The sequence below is a fragment of the Lichenostomus cassidix genome, chromosome Z (genome assembly GCF_008360975.1).
Source record: "Lichenostomus cassidix isolate B80296 chromosome Z, HeHo_3.0, whole genome shotgun sequence".
Lineage (NCBI taxonomy): Eukaryota > Metazoa > Chordata > Aves > Passeriformes > Meliphagidae > Lichenostomus > Lichenostomus cassidix.
In genome coordinates, this window is record NC_139511.1 from 37767837 (window position 1) to 37782567 (window position 14731).

General features: G+C 38.3%; 1 protein-coding gene across 8 annotated transcripts in view; it reads left to right on the forward strand.

Annotated features, from left to right (window-relative positions):
* The window catches only part of AGTPBP1 (ATP/GTP binding carboxypeptidase 1), a 66241-nt gene extending 52462 nt beyond the window's left edge, over positions 1 to 13779 (forward strand). For 4 of the 8 annotated variants that reach the window (XM_085043080.1, XM_085043083.1, XM_085043082.1 and 1 more), the window contains exon 27: positions 10277 to 13779. In XM_085043080.1, coding sequence (XP_084899206.1) covers positions 10277 to 10454 — 178 coding nt within the window. In that variant the 3' untranslated portion in view covers positions 10455 to 13779. Of the gene's footprint in view, positions 1 to 770; positions 900 to 4087; positions 8612 to 10276 lie in introns of those variants that run through there. The other 4 variants (XR_014846962.1, XR_014846963.1, XM_085043087.1 and 1 more) reach the window with 4 other exon arrangements.
* The last annotated feature ends 952 nt before the right edge of the window (positions 13780 to 14731 follow it).

Genomic DNA, 14731 nt, shown 5'->3' on the forward strand with positions numbered 1-14731 from the left:
GATGCTCAAGGGGGGAAGTCTAATGTTACTTGTTTTTAGGGTCTGGCTTATATTCAGAACTGAGACACATACTATGAAACAGGTTTTAGTTAAAGGTCAGCTCTTCTGGAGCTGGATAATGGAGGTACTCTATTTGTCTATTCTGGATATTATTAAAAATAAATTTTGTTAAAATCTACTTTATACAGTCTCAGTAAGTAATGGGCAAGAGCACAATGGATATGTATTGATGAGATCATCCCTCCTCCAAAAAAACCCCAATAAAAAACTGAAACCATCAAAAGAATAGGATGAGGAATATCCAGATTTTTAACAACTGAAGAAAAGCATAGTTCAGCATGGACTTTCCCCTGGTCTTTCAGAGTTTATGGGCTTTTTTGGGTTGGGTTTGGGAAAGGAGGGGGTGGGGTTTGTGGGTTTTGTTGGTTTTTGGGTTTTTTTTTTGGAAAGGGGGTGAATTTAGATTCTATGTAAGTACTACTTTTGTTTAATCACTAAATGAGTTTTCAAGGCTATGCTGTATTTTCTTTGTACAATGAAAGAAAAAGACTAGAGACTGCCTCAAAATCTTGCAGTTCATTTAAATTCCGTAATCGTTATTTTGCTTGTAATCTTGGGAGTGAGATGCACTCTAGAATGTTCTGCCAGAAGGCTATAACTAATTTATGTAGATACGATGAGTAATCGATGCAATTTACGTAGATATGGTGAGTATCAGTTCCTAGTAAGTCCTCTAATAAGACTCAGCACACTCTTTTCACACTTGCCAGCTCAGTGATAATGAAATTTGGAGAAACATGTGGCTGATATTTCCACATACTGTTACAACTGAAGTACACAGGAATTGGGCTACCTAGCTGTGTGAGACTTCACTGCTGTTTGAAGGATTAATTTGCTTGGTAGGATTTTGTTTCTTATCCCCCGCCCCTCCTCCTTAGCCCCTGTAAGGATATGTGTAGTTTTCTGTGCAGCAGAAGTCCCTCTCCATTTCTGAGTGCTTTGAAAAACAGATATTTATTTACACCTCTTGAAACCTATATGTCAAGTCTGTGGAAGATGTTGTTCATTTGTCATTTTATTCAGCCCTTGTATCCAAAGTGCTGATGTTTTAGTGTTTCTGTATGGTTGTAGACAAGATATTAAAAAAAACTTCGCAGTCAAGGTATCCATTTATTATTACTTGAGTGGTGGAAGTGTACAAAGAACCTCTGTCAGGAAGTGTTTGTAAAGCTGATTTCTATTCTTCTTCAGAGACAGTCATGGGTCAGAATATAATCACACAGTTTTTTTGTTTTATAAGCCCAACCTTCAATTCCTACTGTTCTATTACTATAAAAGAACTGCTTATACTTTCCTTACGCTCACATGATTTGCTGTTTTTTACTTACTATTAGAGACAAATGAAAAGCTACCTAGAGAAAAAGCAGGTAAAAAGTTCATCAATAGAAAATACAAAACAGGATAGTTTTTACATAGCTTTAACATTCCTGTAGTGTTACAGTAGAGCAATTAGTAAGATTGTGGTTATTTCCTTTATTTTTGGATATTACTGGTATTACTTTTTACCAAAGCACAGTTTTAATGCTTTAGAGACTAAGCAGGCACATTCAAACACAGAAGCACTGATTTTATTTTTTGCAAGTGATTTTGAGGGTTACTCAAATTCTTTTCCAGGTTGTAATTAAAATGACCAAGTACATGTTAATATTTTAGAATATATTGCCAGGATTTCATTATGCATAGGCTTAATTTCCATGAGCTTGTTTTGAACCATGTCTGAAACAAGAAAAATAAAGCAATAAGTAGATTTATTTCCCTCTGGCAGTGCACTTTAACATTCTATGTGATGAATTAAACCCCTTTTTTTTTTCTTTAATTATTTCCAACCCATTTGACAGAGTTTTCACCTGAGTTCCAAATGGAAAAGATTAGATTAAATGTAATACTGATCTTGTATTGACAATTACAGTTGTTGTGCTGACAAGTTTGATAGGGTCTATATGCAATGAAACGAAAACATGTGACTGCAGTCATAACTGTTGTGACTTGCTAGACTTATCCTTTGCTCAAAAACTTGACCCCTTTTTGGAAATTCTAGTTAATTTCAGTGATTCCTTTGAGGCTCATTGGTGTGTTCTAGAACATGGTGTGGTTGTGTTTGTTAATTTGATTTAATTACAGCAGAGAAGCAGACTGAGCTTTGGGACCCAGTGTGTCTAGAAAATGGTAGAAAAAGTAGACAACCAAAAGGAGCTGTGGGAAGGGAAAAACTTGACGAAAAATCCATTTCCTGTTCTTAGTCTTACACTTGAGAAAAAACATCAGACTGGTGAGGCAAGGAGTGAGTGGTATATGCAGTGGGAGTGTATGCAAAGTCTTGCAAGGGATTTCTTCTCTAGGGTGTTAGATAGAAACTGGTTTTGTCCTATTTTATTTCCCTCCCCCTTAATAACTCTTAAACTTTTCCCAGACATTTGTGTACTCCTAATCTTCTTCAACTGGGAATGAAGATTTTTTCCTTCTTACTAGCTTGCAGGGTTGGAGCTTTTGTTGGCCTTTCTTCTAGTACTTTAGGAGTACGGCTTTGTTAAAAGGAAGGCATCTCATGCTGGCACCTTTTGTCCAGTCTGTCCTGTTCCGAATGTTGGAAGAAAAAGCTGTAGAACAATCAGATTCAGAATTCCACTGGTGGGTCTGGTAGCAGTGCCCAAGCACTAGGGCCCTTCTCTGGCCTCAGTGAAAGCGATTGCTTTTAATACTGTGTAGGCTGTAGCATCAGAGTACTGTTTGCCTTCTCTAGGGCAAAATAAGGAAACTAGTAATCAAGCAAAAAAGCCCTGAACAAACTGAAAAAAATAAGCGTGGTGAACAGCTTATATAGTCTTCATACCATTCTTAAGTTTTCTTCTACTCCTGGTGGTGTGATCCAAATACTGCTATGAGGTATAGTTAATGATTGATGAATCCCAACTTATTTGATTCAGTTTTGAATTTCATTAGAACACATAGAAGGTGGTGATATTACTTGTCATTAAACTGTGGAGTAAAATTTTGTAATCCTAAAAGTGAAGATATTTAAAAAGAATAATTAAAGGGGATTTGGATGTCCTGCTTCTTATGGCTTAGAAAAGAGTTGGGTACGTTCTCCCCTTTAGCCTTGGAAGTTCCCATGAGAAATTATCTTTATTACTTACAAAAAACATGTAGGTTAAGAGCAGCTGAACTGGACAGTACATGTAGTTGCATATGTGATGTTGCCTCCTGTGGCAGGATTGCTAATCCCTAGAAGAGAATATAGACATTAAAGAGAAATTAAAAGGAACAGTATGGGGAAACAATTCCTTTTTGATACTTTGTAACTCTCTCAACTAAGTTTTTTTTTTTTTTCTCCCATGACAATGCAGTTTTAAAAATTATTAGTTCTTCAGAATTCTCTCTCCTGCCTTTCCCAAGTCCCCAGGTAGCTGCAACTCTCAATACTTTGACAGAGAATATTTCTTAATATTTTCTTCCAAAGTTTTAAAATGTATGCACATCCCCTGTCGACTTAAAAAACTGCTGATCTCTATGGGGTTCAAATTGGTAATGCTTTCGTCTGCCTTGTAGATTAATTTCTCTGTAATTGAGTCTTGTGGATAATGAAAAATCCAAGTATATAGTTCATTGGACAATTAAAATTCTATTTTGAAAAAAATACACGATGTTAGTGAGAAGGTTTATTAAATTTTAATATGTTTGGAGCACTAATGTAAATAAAAAACACATAGGTATTATCATTTAAAAAAATAGTAGTGTTATGGTATGGCTTGGATGGGAAGGGACTTCAGGATCATCTAGTTCCAACCCTCCTGCCATGGATAGGGATGCAACCCACTAGATGAGGTTGCTCAGAGCACTGTCCAACCTGGCGTTGAAACACTCCCAGGGACAGGGGCTTCCAGAAGTTCTTTGGTCAGTCTGTTCCAGTGCCTCACCACCCTCACAGTAAATAATTTCTTCCTTACCTTTTCTTTTAGTTAAATAACGTTCCTTCTTGTCATACCCCTTTATAACTATGTAAAAAGTCAACCTTCCTCTCTCTTTAAAGCCCTGTCTAGGTACTGGAAAACCATAGTGAGGTCTCGCTGGAGCCTGCTGTTCTTCAGGCTGAAGAACTCCATCTCTCTTAGCCTGTCTTCTTAGGAGAGGTGCTCCAGCCCTCTGATCAGCTTAGTGGCCTCCTCAAAACTTGTTCCAACAAGTCCATGTCCTTGCTGTGCTGGGACCCCAGACCTGCATGCAGTGTTCCAGGTGGGTCTCACCAGAGCAGAGCAGAGGGGCAGAATCTCCTCCCTTCCCTGCTGCCCACACTGCTTTGAATGCAGCCCAGGACATGTTTGGCTCTCTGGGCTGCACGTTCACACTATTGACTCGTGTCCAGCTTTTCATCCACAGGGCTTCACAGGGCTGCCCTCAATGACTTCTCCCAGTCTGTGCTTATGTCTGGGATTGCTCTGATCCGATTACAGAACCTTGCACTTGAACTTACTGGGCTTCATGAGGTTCTCTTGGGCTCAGTTCTCAAGCTTGTCCTTTTGGATGGCATCCCGTCCTTCAGGTGTGTCAGTTGCACTGCTCAGCTTTGTGTCATCTGCAGACTTGCTGAGGAAACATTCGACCTCACTGTCTGTGTCATTGAGGAAGACACTGCAGAGCACTGGTTCCAAAACAGAGCATGAGGGACCCCACTTGTCACCAACTTCCACATGGACATAGAGCCTTTGACCAAAACTCTCTGGCTGCATCCATCCAGTCAATTCCTTATCCATCAAACAGTTCACCTATCAAATCCACATCTCTCCAATTTAGAGATAAGTGTGTCATGTGGGACCATGTTGAAGACCTTACAGAAATCTGGGCTGATAACACAGTTTGATCTTCCCATGTTGACTTTTGTAGTCATTCTATCATCAAAGGCCATCATATGGACAAGGCATGATTTGCTGTAGCAGTGAGATCCATTCAGGCGAGCTTAGAGTCTGAAATAACCAGCAAACCCCCCTAGGTCTGATGAACACTTCAGGTTAGGGTGACAGAAAATTGTCCCCCCGACAAGCTTTGAGGCTAGCCTCATGAATATGGGTCAGGAATCAGAGGTATTGGTTCCTGGAGTTCTCCTCCTCTTTATCCCATATTTAGTTAATAGCTAGAATGTTCCTTTACCCGCAGTGTTATTATTGGTTTTTAAAGTTCTGTACCTGCCCCCCTTGCACCCCTATTCCCCAGTTTATCTGCCAGTTCTGTATCCCTCATGCTCCTCTTGGTTATCCTCTCAAAACCTCTCCCACCTTTACATCCCTCTTAACCCCATGTTTGCTTCCGTTTGGCGCTCTCTGTGCTCAGAACCCAGCAGCTTCCATCCCCCCGTATTCCGTCCCGGTCCCATCTGCCTTCTCCTCCCCGGTGTTCCTACCAATAAACCCTGGATTCTGAGAACCAAGAGACTACATCTCCTTAATCGCCAAGGCTCCTGCTATCTTGCCTTCGGGGAGTCAGCCCAAGCTCGGGTCCCGCGCATCCCGGGCCTGCTCCGCCACCTGCAGCATGGAAGCCACCCGGCGGGGACCTCTTTTGGTGATGTTTTCGGGGTCCTCCTGCCTTCCCAGAGCGAGAAAACCTCAATTTGCTCTTAATCTCCAGGTGTGGGGATAGAGGAGAGCACTGTGGTCCTTATCCCTTCAACATCTTTCCAAGGGACGTGAAATCACTTTTGATATTTCACAATTGTTGCAGTCTCATTCAACCCTACGTGATGGAGTAGGAGTGGTTGATAGTCCTCCATTTTTACCAGTCTTGGTAGCCTCTTTGTAACATGATGTGAGGCCCTGGTGGGCAGCAAATCTTGCTTGAGAGGTTGGATGGTAAATGGCTGCTTCCATGCATCCCAGTGAGGACTCACCAGTAATTAACATGCTTCATGCACTTTTGGTGGCACCCATTCTCATATAAATGGTTGATTGTACCAGTTTTGTAGCATTGTCCTTTTGATGTTCTTGATTACTTATTGTGTAGTTTTCTGCTTCCAGCCTCAGAGTGCTATATTTGTTATGCAGGGGCATATCAGCAGCAAGGGAGAGACTCTTCCTTTTGCTCCAAGCAGAGATGAGAGCCCAGTCTCCCTTGCCTTGCAAATTAACCCAGCCTGTCTCAGGATTGGATGCTAACTTGCCTTCTGCTCCCAAGGTCTTAAAGCAGCACTGTCTCTCTGCCTGTGTCAGTGCATAATACCGTGCATCACTCTCCTGCTTGGCTTCCCAGATAGTATGCTGCCTGATGAGCTCCTCACGCAACATGGCAACCTGCTCAAAAGGCAGGTTATCTGTCTGGACACACTGGCACCCACGACACCTGCCTCATGGCCCAGGGTGACTTTCAGATCCTGGAGTTTGCTGCAGTTGAGGGTCTGGGTCGCTCTTTTTGTCTTCAGCAAGCCTGTCTTGGTCTCTTCCTGGAGAACTGCTGCGCTGTGTCCTGACTGCAGCACCACACCCTGGTCACTCGCACTCTCTGAGGCCATTTCAATCTGCTGGCGACACCCACACCACGCTCATGAGATCTGATGGCTCCTGGTGGGTCTCTCAGCTCTTACTCATGTATCCCTGACTGCAGGAGCCCCCTGCCCAGCTTCTTTTAGTGCTCAGTCCCCAGAACTTAGAGTGGCTGCTGCTCCTGTTGGTGCTATCACTGCTGTGTGTGCCTCGCTGACCTTAATAATTAAAGTATGTTTTAATTAATAATTAAAATAGACTTTAGAAAACAGTTATATTCCTAAATTCAGTGTGTTCAATATCTGGTGGTGGAGAAAATACTCTTTAAAGGGATATTCTTGAAGTTCTTCATAAACTTTGAAGACCATAGCATTATATCAGGTGTATTAATCAGGCATTTAGGAATTAATCTTTTTACGCATAAAATTTTGTTTGGGTAAGACATGCAGAACTTCAGAATGTCATATAGTATTCTCTTTTAACAGCCATGACTTTAAAGAAAATAAATTGTAGATTGTAGCATCCCTTACATTACAATACTGTATCTGTGGGATAAACAACCTCTGCTAACCTGCGAAAAATAATAGTTTCCTTTTAAAAGGAAAAGGAGGAGGTGTAGGAGTAGAGGAAGCAGGATTATTGAGCAAGTTAATTAGAAAGAGCCCAAGGGAAAAGTTAGGAAATTAAAACCCATAGAATCAGCATGACAGAAGCTAAAAATATATCATCACAAGATACGCTGAGGGTGGGAAGCAGCAGGGAGGCAAATAAAGAATTTGATTAAACAGTAAGACATTTTTTCAGGTATTTGATTTCTACATTTCTTGTGATCTAGCCTCAGTGAAACAGTGGAGTAATAATTACACTTTGCAGACTCATGCTAACGTTTAGAACAGAGATTGCTGAAAAGTTAAATATTCAAGGCTAACATTTGCTACATCAAAAGAAAACATGTCATGGGAAAGCAAGTATATGAGTTTACAATTGTATCCAACCTGTGTCACATACAATTTTGTGAGGAATGAAAATTTAAGGGGAAGTGGAAAATATAATCTAATAAATGTTGTAGTAATATTTATTTTTGGTAATTAACAATTGAGAAGTCACAGTGTGTTGCTCTGGATGGTAGTAGAAAGCTAAGATTATAATGAAGCAGATTAGAGAGCCAGCTTTTATTTTAAACATTTATGTAGCTTTCTAAGTAAGATCTGTTCTAATCTTTGATCTATTCTAATGGTGCTTCTCTTGAATAGAGAAAATAACCTATAATGTTGATTTTTGTTTTATTAAATGTGGAAAGCGTCCCTCAGTTCTGGATGTACATGTGCCAGAGCAAATGTCTTAATAGTACAAGAGTTAACAGGCTGACTTTTTATGACTGTCCACAGTGCCTGAATTTTTAGAAGTTAGGAACATGCCTACATGTTTACATATACATGAGTAGAAAAAATAAATGTATGTAAGTATTAAAAACCCTATATTGAATAAGTATACTTGTGTATTTTTCAAGACACTATAACACAGGACTTTTTATATGAACTTACAAGACACTTAGAACAGGTGAACTATGTGGTTTCCCTGTGTGTCCAGTTCTGTGTTTTTTTTCCATAAGGTAGGCTTTGTTGGTTGCTTTCTGTTAACAGGATCACCTATGTTAGTTTAGTACCTAAACAATGACATTTACTAAAAAGAGTGAAAAGAAATTTTGAGAGCTTTATTATTCTGTATTATACCTCACTAAGATGAATTTTTGTAAATGATTACTGTACTGCATTAAGTACCTTGTCACTGGTTAAATATTTCTCCTTGATGTAGCCCATTGAAGTTTTCTGTTTCAGTGCTCAGAATTATTACTTAATATTGGGCCAACATTCAGATTTAATGGTTCCATTTTCTGTGAATTGAATTACACAGACTGTTCTCCAACTGCAATGTGGATTCCTTGCATATGAGAACTGATGAATCAATAGCTCTGTTAAGTGATTAGAAGTGAAAACTGAAAAAAATCTATGGACTTGTCAGCCTGTGATACCTGTGATGAAGTCCGTTTCATTTGTTTCTTTAAATAAATGAAACATTTAAAATTTTTATTTCTCTGACCCGTTTTTTACTTAGAGGAAATGTTGGTAGGTGGTGACTTCCTAGCGCAGAAAGCGTCACAGGATAAAAGCACAAAAAATTTGTATTCCTTTGCTGATTCCACCACGGGTTCTTCATGCAAAGCATGTATCCTTATAGTATGTTGGGTTCCCCATATGTGAAATGAAAGATACTTCTTAGCAAAGATCCTGGTTATTTTCTTCACTCTTAGTCTCTTCTAAATGGAAATAATTTTATTTTGAGCTCCCAATTCATTAACCAACAGTGGGTTATAGCCCTAGTTACAGCTTAAATTACCTATTAAGTATTTTGTTTTGTGGAGCTTTCTGTTTTGCATAGCTAATTGAGTACAGGCTTGTTTAGTGAACCATGATATAGATTGTTTTGAATGTATATATGTTCTTTTCCCCCTAAGCTAGGGAATAGTTCTTCTCCCTAGCTCCTACTTCTTCAAGTAAAGTATTTGACTTAACTTTCAACAGTGAGTACATGTTACAGTGTGGCATGTCATTGAGGCTGGAGGTAGAGGAAGAACACTGTGAAATTTATATTGAATAGGGATTGCTTTTCAGATTTCAGGTGATGCAGTTGAGCTCCTGAAAGGTCTTTAGAAAGAAGTGACTAGTCCTTCTAATTATAAAGCCACAGCCAAGCTAGGTTTTTGCATACCTTAAGAGAAAATTCATTGAAATTAATATGCAAATATTTCTACAGGTTCTGTACAATGTTTCTCAATAAAAACATTCTCATTGTTACGTATGAGTTCTTTATGATTTGATTATTAGGTAAAATGCAGTACAAAACCTTCTCAGGGGTTAATATGAATGTAAAAATACTTAAGAAATACTGAGGAGTAATTAGTGTTTTTAAGCAGATAGCTTTATATGTCCCAAGTGAGTAAAACTGGGTCTAAAAACCACTTTTCTGCCTCCCCCCTGCACCCTCCCTCTGTTCTAGGGAGGTGAGAGGATCAGAGAGTTGTATTTTAACCTTTTTCCAGTTAACTCTAAAGGTATTAATCCTCTTGCTCTTGGGGGCCATTAGTTGAGGGCGTAGACTATTCTGTGGGTGGAGTATCAGTTCCTTAAATTCGTTGCTTCAGAGTTGCAATGCTTGACAAATTTTAAGTTTTACCTGTGTGCAAATGTGTGAGACTCTGATATGAGTTTAGTGACTTGTGTGCAAATGAATTGTAGGTGTAACCATGACTCCTTGTTCTCTCATCTCTGATATGTATAAAGTAATTGCTTACAGTGCTTTTCAGCAAAGTGTGTGTTTCAATAAAATACAGAGGTTTGTTTATACCCTACAGCAATGGCTGTGTCCTTACATAGTTAGATTCTTCTTCAGCAACTTCTGATACTGCTATGTTTATATTATGTGCTTACAGGCCATTAATAAAGTGGATCTGTCATGGCACATTTGGATAATGAGTTGTATATGACTGAGTAATTAGTTCAAGGCATGGTTTTGTCTCTCAGTTGTTTCACATGCAACTAAAAATCCAATCCCATTTCAGGTAATCTGCCCCTTTCCTGAGGTAATTTTTGGATTGTTGTATGTCAGGAAAGAGACAGGGCATACACTCGGAATGTGTTAATCCAAATAAAACTTTTAACATGATTCATGGAACTTTTTATTTGTTATAGCCCCACTACATACGTTTTGGATGAAGATGAGCCTCGCTTCCTTGAAGAAGTCGATTACAGTGCAGAGAGCAATGATGATCAAGATGTTGAATCAGCTGATAATGCAGGTGATTATGAGGCAACTAATCAAGATGAAGGACTTTCAGACTCAGATTCAACAAGGATACTCCTTTCTTGAACCAGCTTTGCCACCAGTAACAGAAAATGAAGTATCCTGGATTTCCAGTCATATACTTCCTTGCTGTTTTCTACAAAGGGGATAAGCTTCAGTTAACAAAAATAACTGAGGCCTGCCTAGCTCAAGGACAGTAAATATTTCTGATAAATTTGCATTTGTTTTAGTTAAGGAGTTCTGTGTATTCTTGAAACCCTAATTTTATTTCAGTTCATTTTCTACTAAATAGTACCGCATGGCATTTTGTGTCCTTAAAACCTATCTTCAGAAAAATGGATTATAAGTTTTAGTGTGTCAGAGTACAGAAATGAACTTTTTTTGTGGTACAGTTCTTTGAGTTGCTTCCTGAAAAATACATATGTACAGATTTTCTAAATTAATTTGTGTATGTCTGTGTATATGCGCGTGTGTATACTGAGGTGAAGAGGTTATTTTTCAACTTTATTTCAATGATACTTGATTGTGTTTGAAGCAATGGAGTGCCTGCTCTGAAACCATTCAATAATTACTAAATTAAAAATGAGAACAAGATGTAAGAATTATTGCACTTGTTTCTCGTTTCTGATGATTATATGGTTTTGCCACAGCATTAGGTGAAAATTTTAACTAATGTCTGTTCAGAGTTCAGGAATTTTGCACAGTGACCAATACAGTCTGTGCATAAGAAGAAACTAGACTCTTGTATAAAACTCACCCATAGAATAGGCATGATTTAATTTGAAGAGGTTTTCTTGTAAAGTGTACATGTCTACAAGAAGAGGTCAGGCATGTATACTCTATGTATGTACAGCTACACAGCTGCTCAATTTTTCTTCTTGAATATGCACGTAGTTAAAAAATGTTCACTGTACCGGGGGCACATCAACTATTTACCAAATTCAACTGCTTTAAGGGGGATAGTGCATTTCGGTTTAAACCATTTTTGCCTGATTGCAGCCTAGTGCTAACTCTGCTCTGAGAAGGAGATTGGACTGTAACTTCCTGAGGTTTCTTCCAGGCTGAATAATTATTCTGTGGTTCTGTATTCTTCATGCTTAAAGTCAAGCTGTGAGGTATGGGATTTACACTTCCCCATCTTCCCTCATCATCATCTAACTTATTGCCTCTTGCCTCTGCTTAAAATAAGAGCTAATAGAGAAATGAAGGTAGTTGTAGTCCTTGGTTTACAGAATTGATATGTTTTGCAATGAAAAATACTTTTCAAAAATTATTTTTACTTGATGTGACCCAGTTGTGGCATTCATTTTCTGCTGCATGTGCAAGGGCTTTAAGAGCATGAAGAGTAACATTTCTAAGTTATAGCAGGTTTTTAACTGATGAGGACTTCATGTATGTTTGTTGTTCCAAATAAAACTGTATTTTGGAGGTGAAAGGTGCCTTCAGTAGAGGGATTAAATAAGAATAAAATTTATTAGAATTAACTGTATCAGTGATCTTCAGCCAGGAGATGGATTTGCACCAGGATCTGTTCTTTTGAATTCAGCATTGTCTGGTGACGCCTGTTCATACCTTCCTGATTATGAAACTGGGGAAGGGGTTTTGATCACTTGTGATATGCTACTTTTATTTTTGTTTAATGGCTTAAATTTATATTAATAAACTTGCAGAGAGATGTAAGGATGGAAAACATGCTAAAGTTGGAAACGTTTAGAGTCTTGTCCCTTTATAAGTTTTTCTCTGTAGTGAATATTATCTTTCCTTGTGTTCTGTGAACCACATACTGTAAATAAGAAAATATATTTAATACCCTGTTGAAGAGGAGCCCGTTGCATTGAAAGTAGAGTAATTTGGGAATCTGTCAAATGGAAGAATTAACCTTGCAACAGAATCTGAATTATCTGTCATTCCAATGACAGCAGCTCAGAATGCTCATATTGCCCTGCCAGTCTTATGCTACTTATCTTAAAATAGATTTTCATCCTTAGGGCTCCTACTTCAGTGGGAGTAGTATTCATAAATAAATTTATTCAGAAATAATTTCACTTAAATTTCAGAGAATGCAGGATGCCACATGTTTAACTCAATTGTGCATGTCTTCTTGGGTTTCATTTGAATTTGTATTAATCTTGGAACACTATACTGCTGGCAAGACTAGAAATATGCTTCATCCATTTAGAAAGAATTGTGTCGTAGTAGTACAAAATTGTCTTTTCCTCCTGACTAAATAGGCATATATGTTCTTCTCATGACTCCTACAGCTTTTAATCTGCATAAAGAAAGAGTTACCAGTTATATCATGTCTCAGGATAACGTGTTTATACATTAGATTCTAGTACTGTTATGCATTAGATGTCACTTATTTGTTACATGTCACTCTGGCAGCTGTTGGTCAGAGCTTCTACCAGTGCAATTCCAATGCAAGAGGTGAAGCTTTGTCCCTATCTTACGCATTGTTGAAAATGCAAAGACTGTTACCTGATCAACATTTTTCAGTAGTTGCCTTTGGAGAGGTAAAGTCTCCATTTGTGCTCACGGGGATGCCAGTTCATGGGATGAACTGCTGCAGTGGTAACTGCTTCATACTGTTGATCCCTTCTCTAATACATGCTGCTATTGTTGCAGTGGTGTTGACAGACACATGCTGGTGCCCCCATTTATGTGTTTTGGTGGGAAGTCTGGTGTTTAGCTAAAAATGGAACAGCTAACACTTGAGCACACATTCCATTCTGTTACGGTGGCATTCATGCTGAATAAATGGGCAGAGTGATAGCAAAGAATGGCATCATCTTGGACTGTCATAAATCAGTCATTCTGGCATGGTCTATCCCAGACAATTGTCTGTCTTTATTCTATGCACTGGCATTTCAGTGTGGTTTTGGTTTTAAACGATGCTGTTTGCTATAAGCATGACTGGTTCTGTATAGTCAGAGAACATGTCTCTATATCTTCCTCCAGTAATAACGACAAATAAGACTATAAACAATAATTACATCCGTGTCATTTACTGTCTTGCTTCTAAATAATTGCTGGATGATGAGCTATTCTGTTCCCTGTCTTTGTATAATTCAAGTTGCATCACAAATTTTGTTATTGTGTCTTCACTGGTGACATCCACTGGCTAATATAACTTACAGCAGTTTATGCCAAAATCTGGCCTGGTCATTTTTCGAGGTGGATTGCTTTATCAGCCTGACTTATCAGGGAGTTTGGTTTGACTCTCAAATAAGACTGCAGGAGCAGTAAACACTGTTCACAAAACACAAAAATACAAGGTTTCAGGTACTTTCTGTTGTAATGCTGTGATAGATATAATTGTTGCAGTGTTATTATGCATGCCCCTAATACCAGTACTTATTAATAAAAATGCATAATAAAGAACTAATTACAATCTTTTGCTTCCCTATTATTGGTTAGGGATGATTAAGGATTTATCATCCTAGCATTTGCAGCAAGTTCCTACCTGTAAGGATAGGGGTGTGCTTAGTGTTTTAACAAGGAGAATATTTTGTTCTCTGTGAAATTAAAGTCAGTGTGCTGCAGGCTTAGAGTAGCATTTGCATATTAATTGACTGAATTTTAACTATCCTAAAAAGTTTGAGATTAATCAATGTGTAAAACCTGTGAAGGCTTTGGATGAAACACAATGAAGGTCTTTGCAGAGAACACAGAAGTGCGTTCTGGTGAGAGTCTTTCCCTCCTACACAATTAATAGAATATTAATCTGATCTAGGAAAGGCACAAGTTTATTCCTCAGTAAGTCAGCCTGTTACTATTCAACTCAGACTGCATTTGAGGAAAAAGTTATTTTTACTATATATGTTTTTATCGTAGCAGTTTTAAGATTTCCAGAATTATTTGAGAGAAAGTTCAAGATAAATAGAAATCTTCTAGTTCTGTGCAGCTGTCTGGAAAGAGCAACTGATTACTAGGAATCATCAGTGTAACTTTTGGAAATGTTTGTAGTTAACTTAATTACACCTGTTATTTAAGTTGAACAGCTTCACAAACTTTATTGTCTAAATGGTTTTAAGGATCTACAATAGTTGCAGTGACACTTAAATTATTCTTAGGATATCTTTCTTTGATCTCCGTGTTTCTAAGGTCATCAGAATGCAAATCATTTGAGATGTGACCTTACATCCTGTTTGTTTAAGTAAACTAACTCTAGGTTGCTTTGAAAGACAGGTTTTAGATACAAAATGCCAAGCAGCTGTGACATCTAGTAAAGAATATATTGTCTTGGCTATTTTTAACAGTATCATATAAAGAATTCATCTAGTCCCTACATAATACTTACTGACTATAAAAGACACCCCCTTATTTCTTGCTATTAGAGAAAG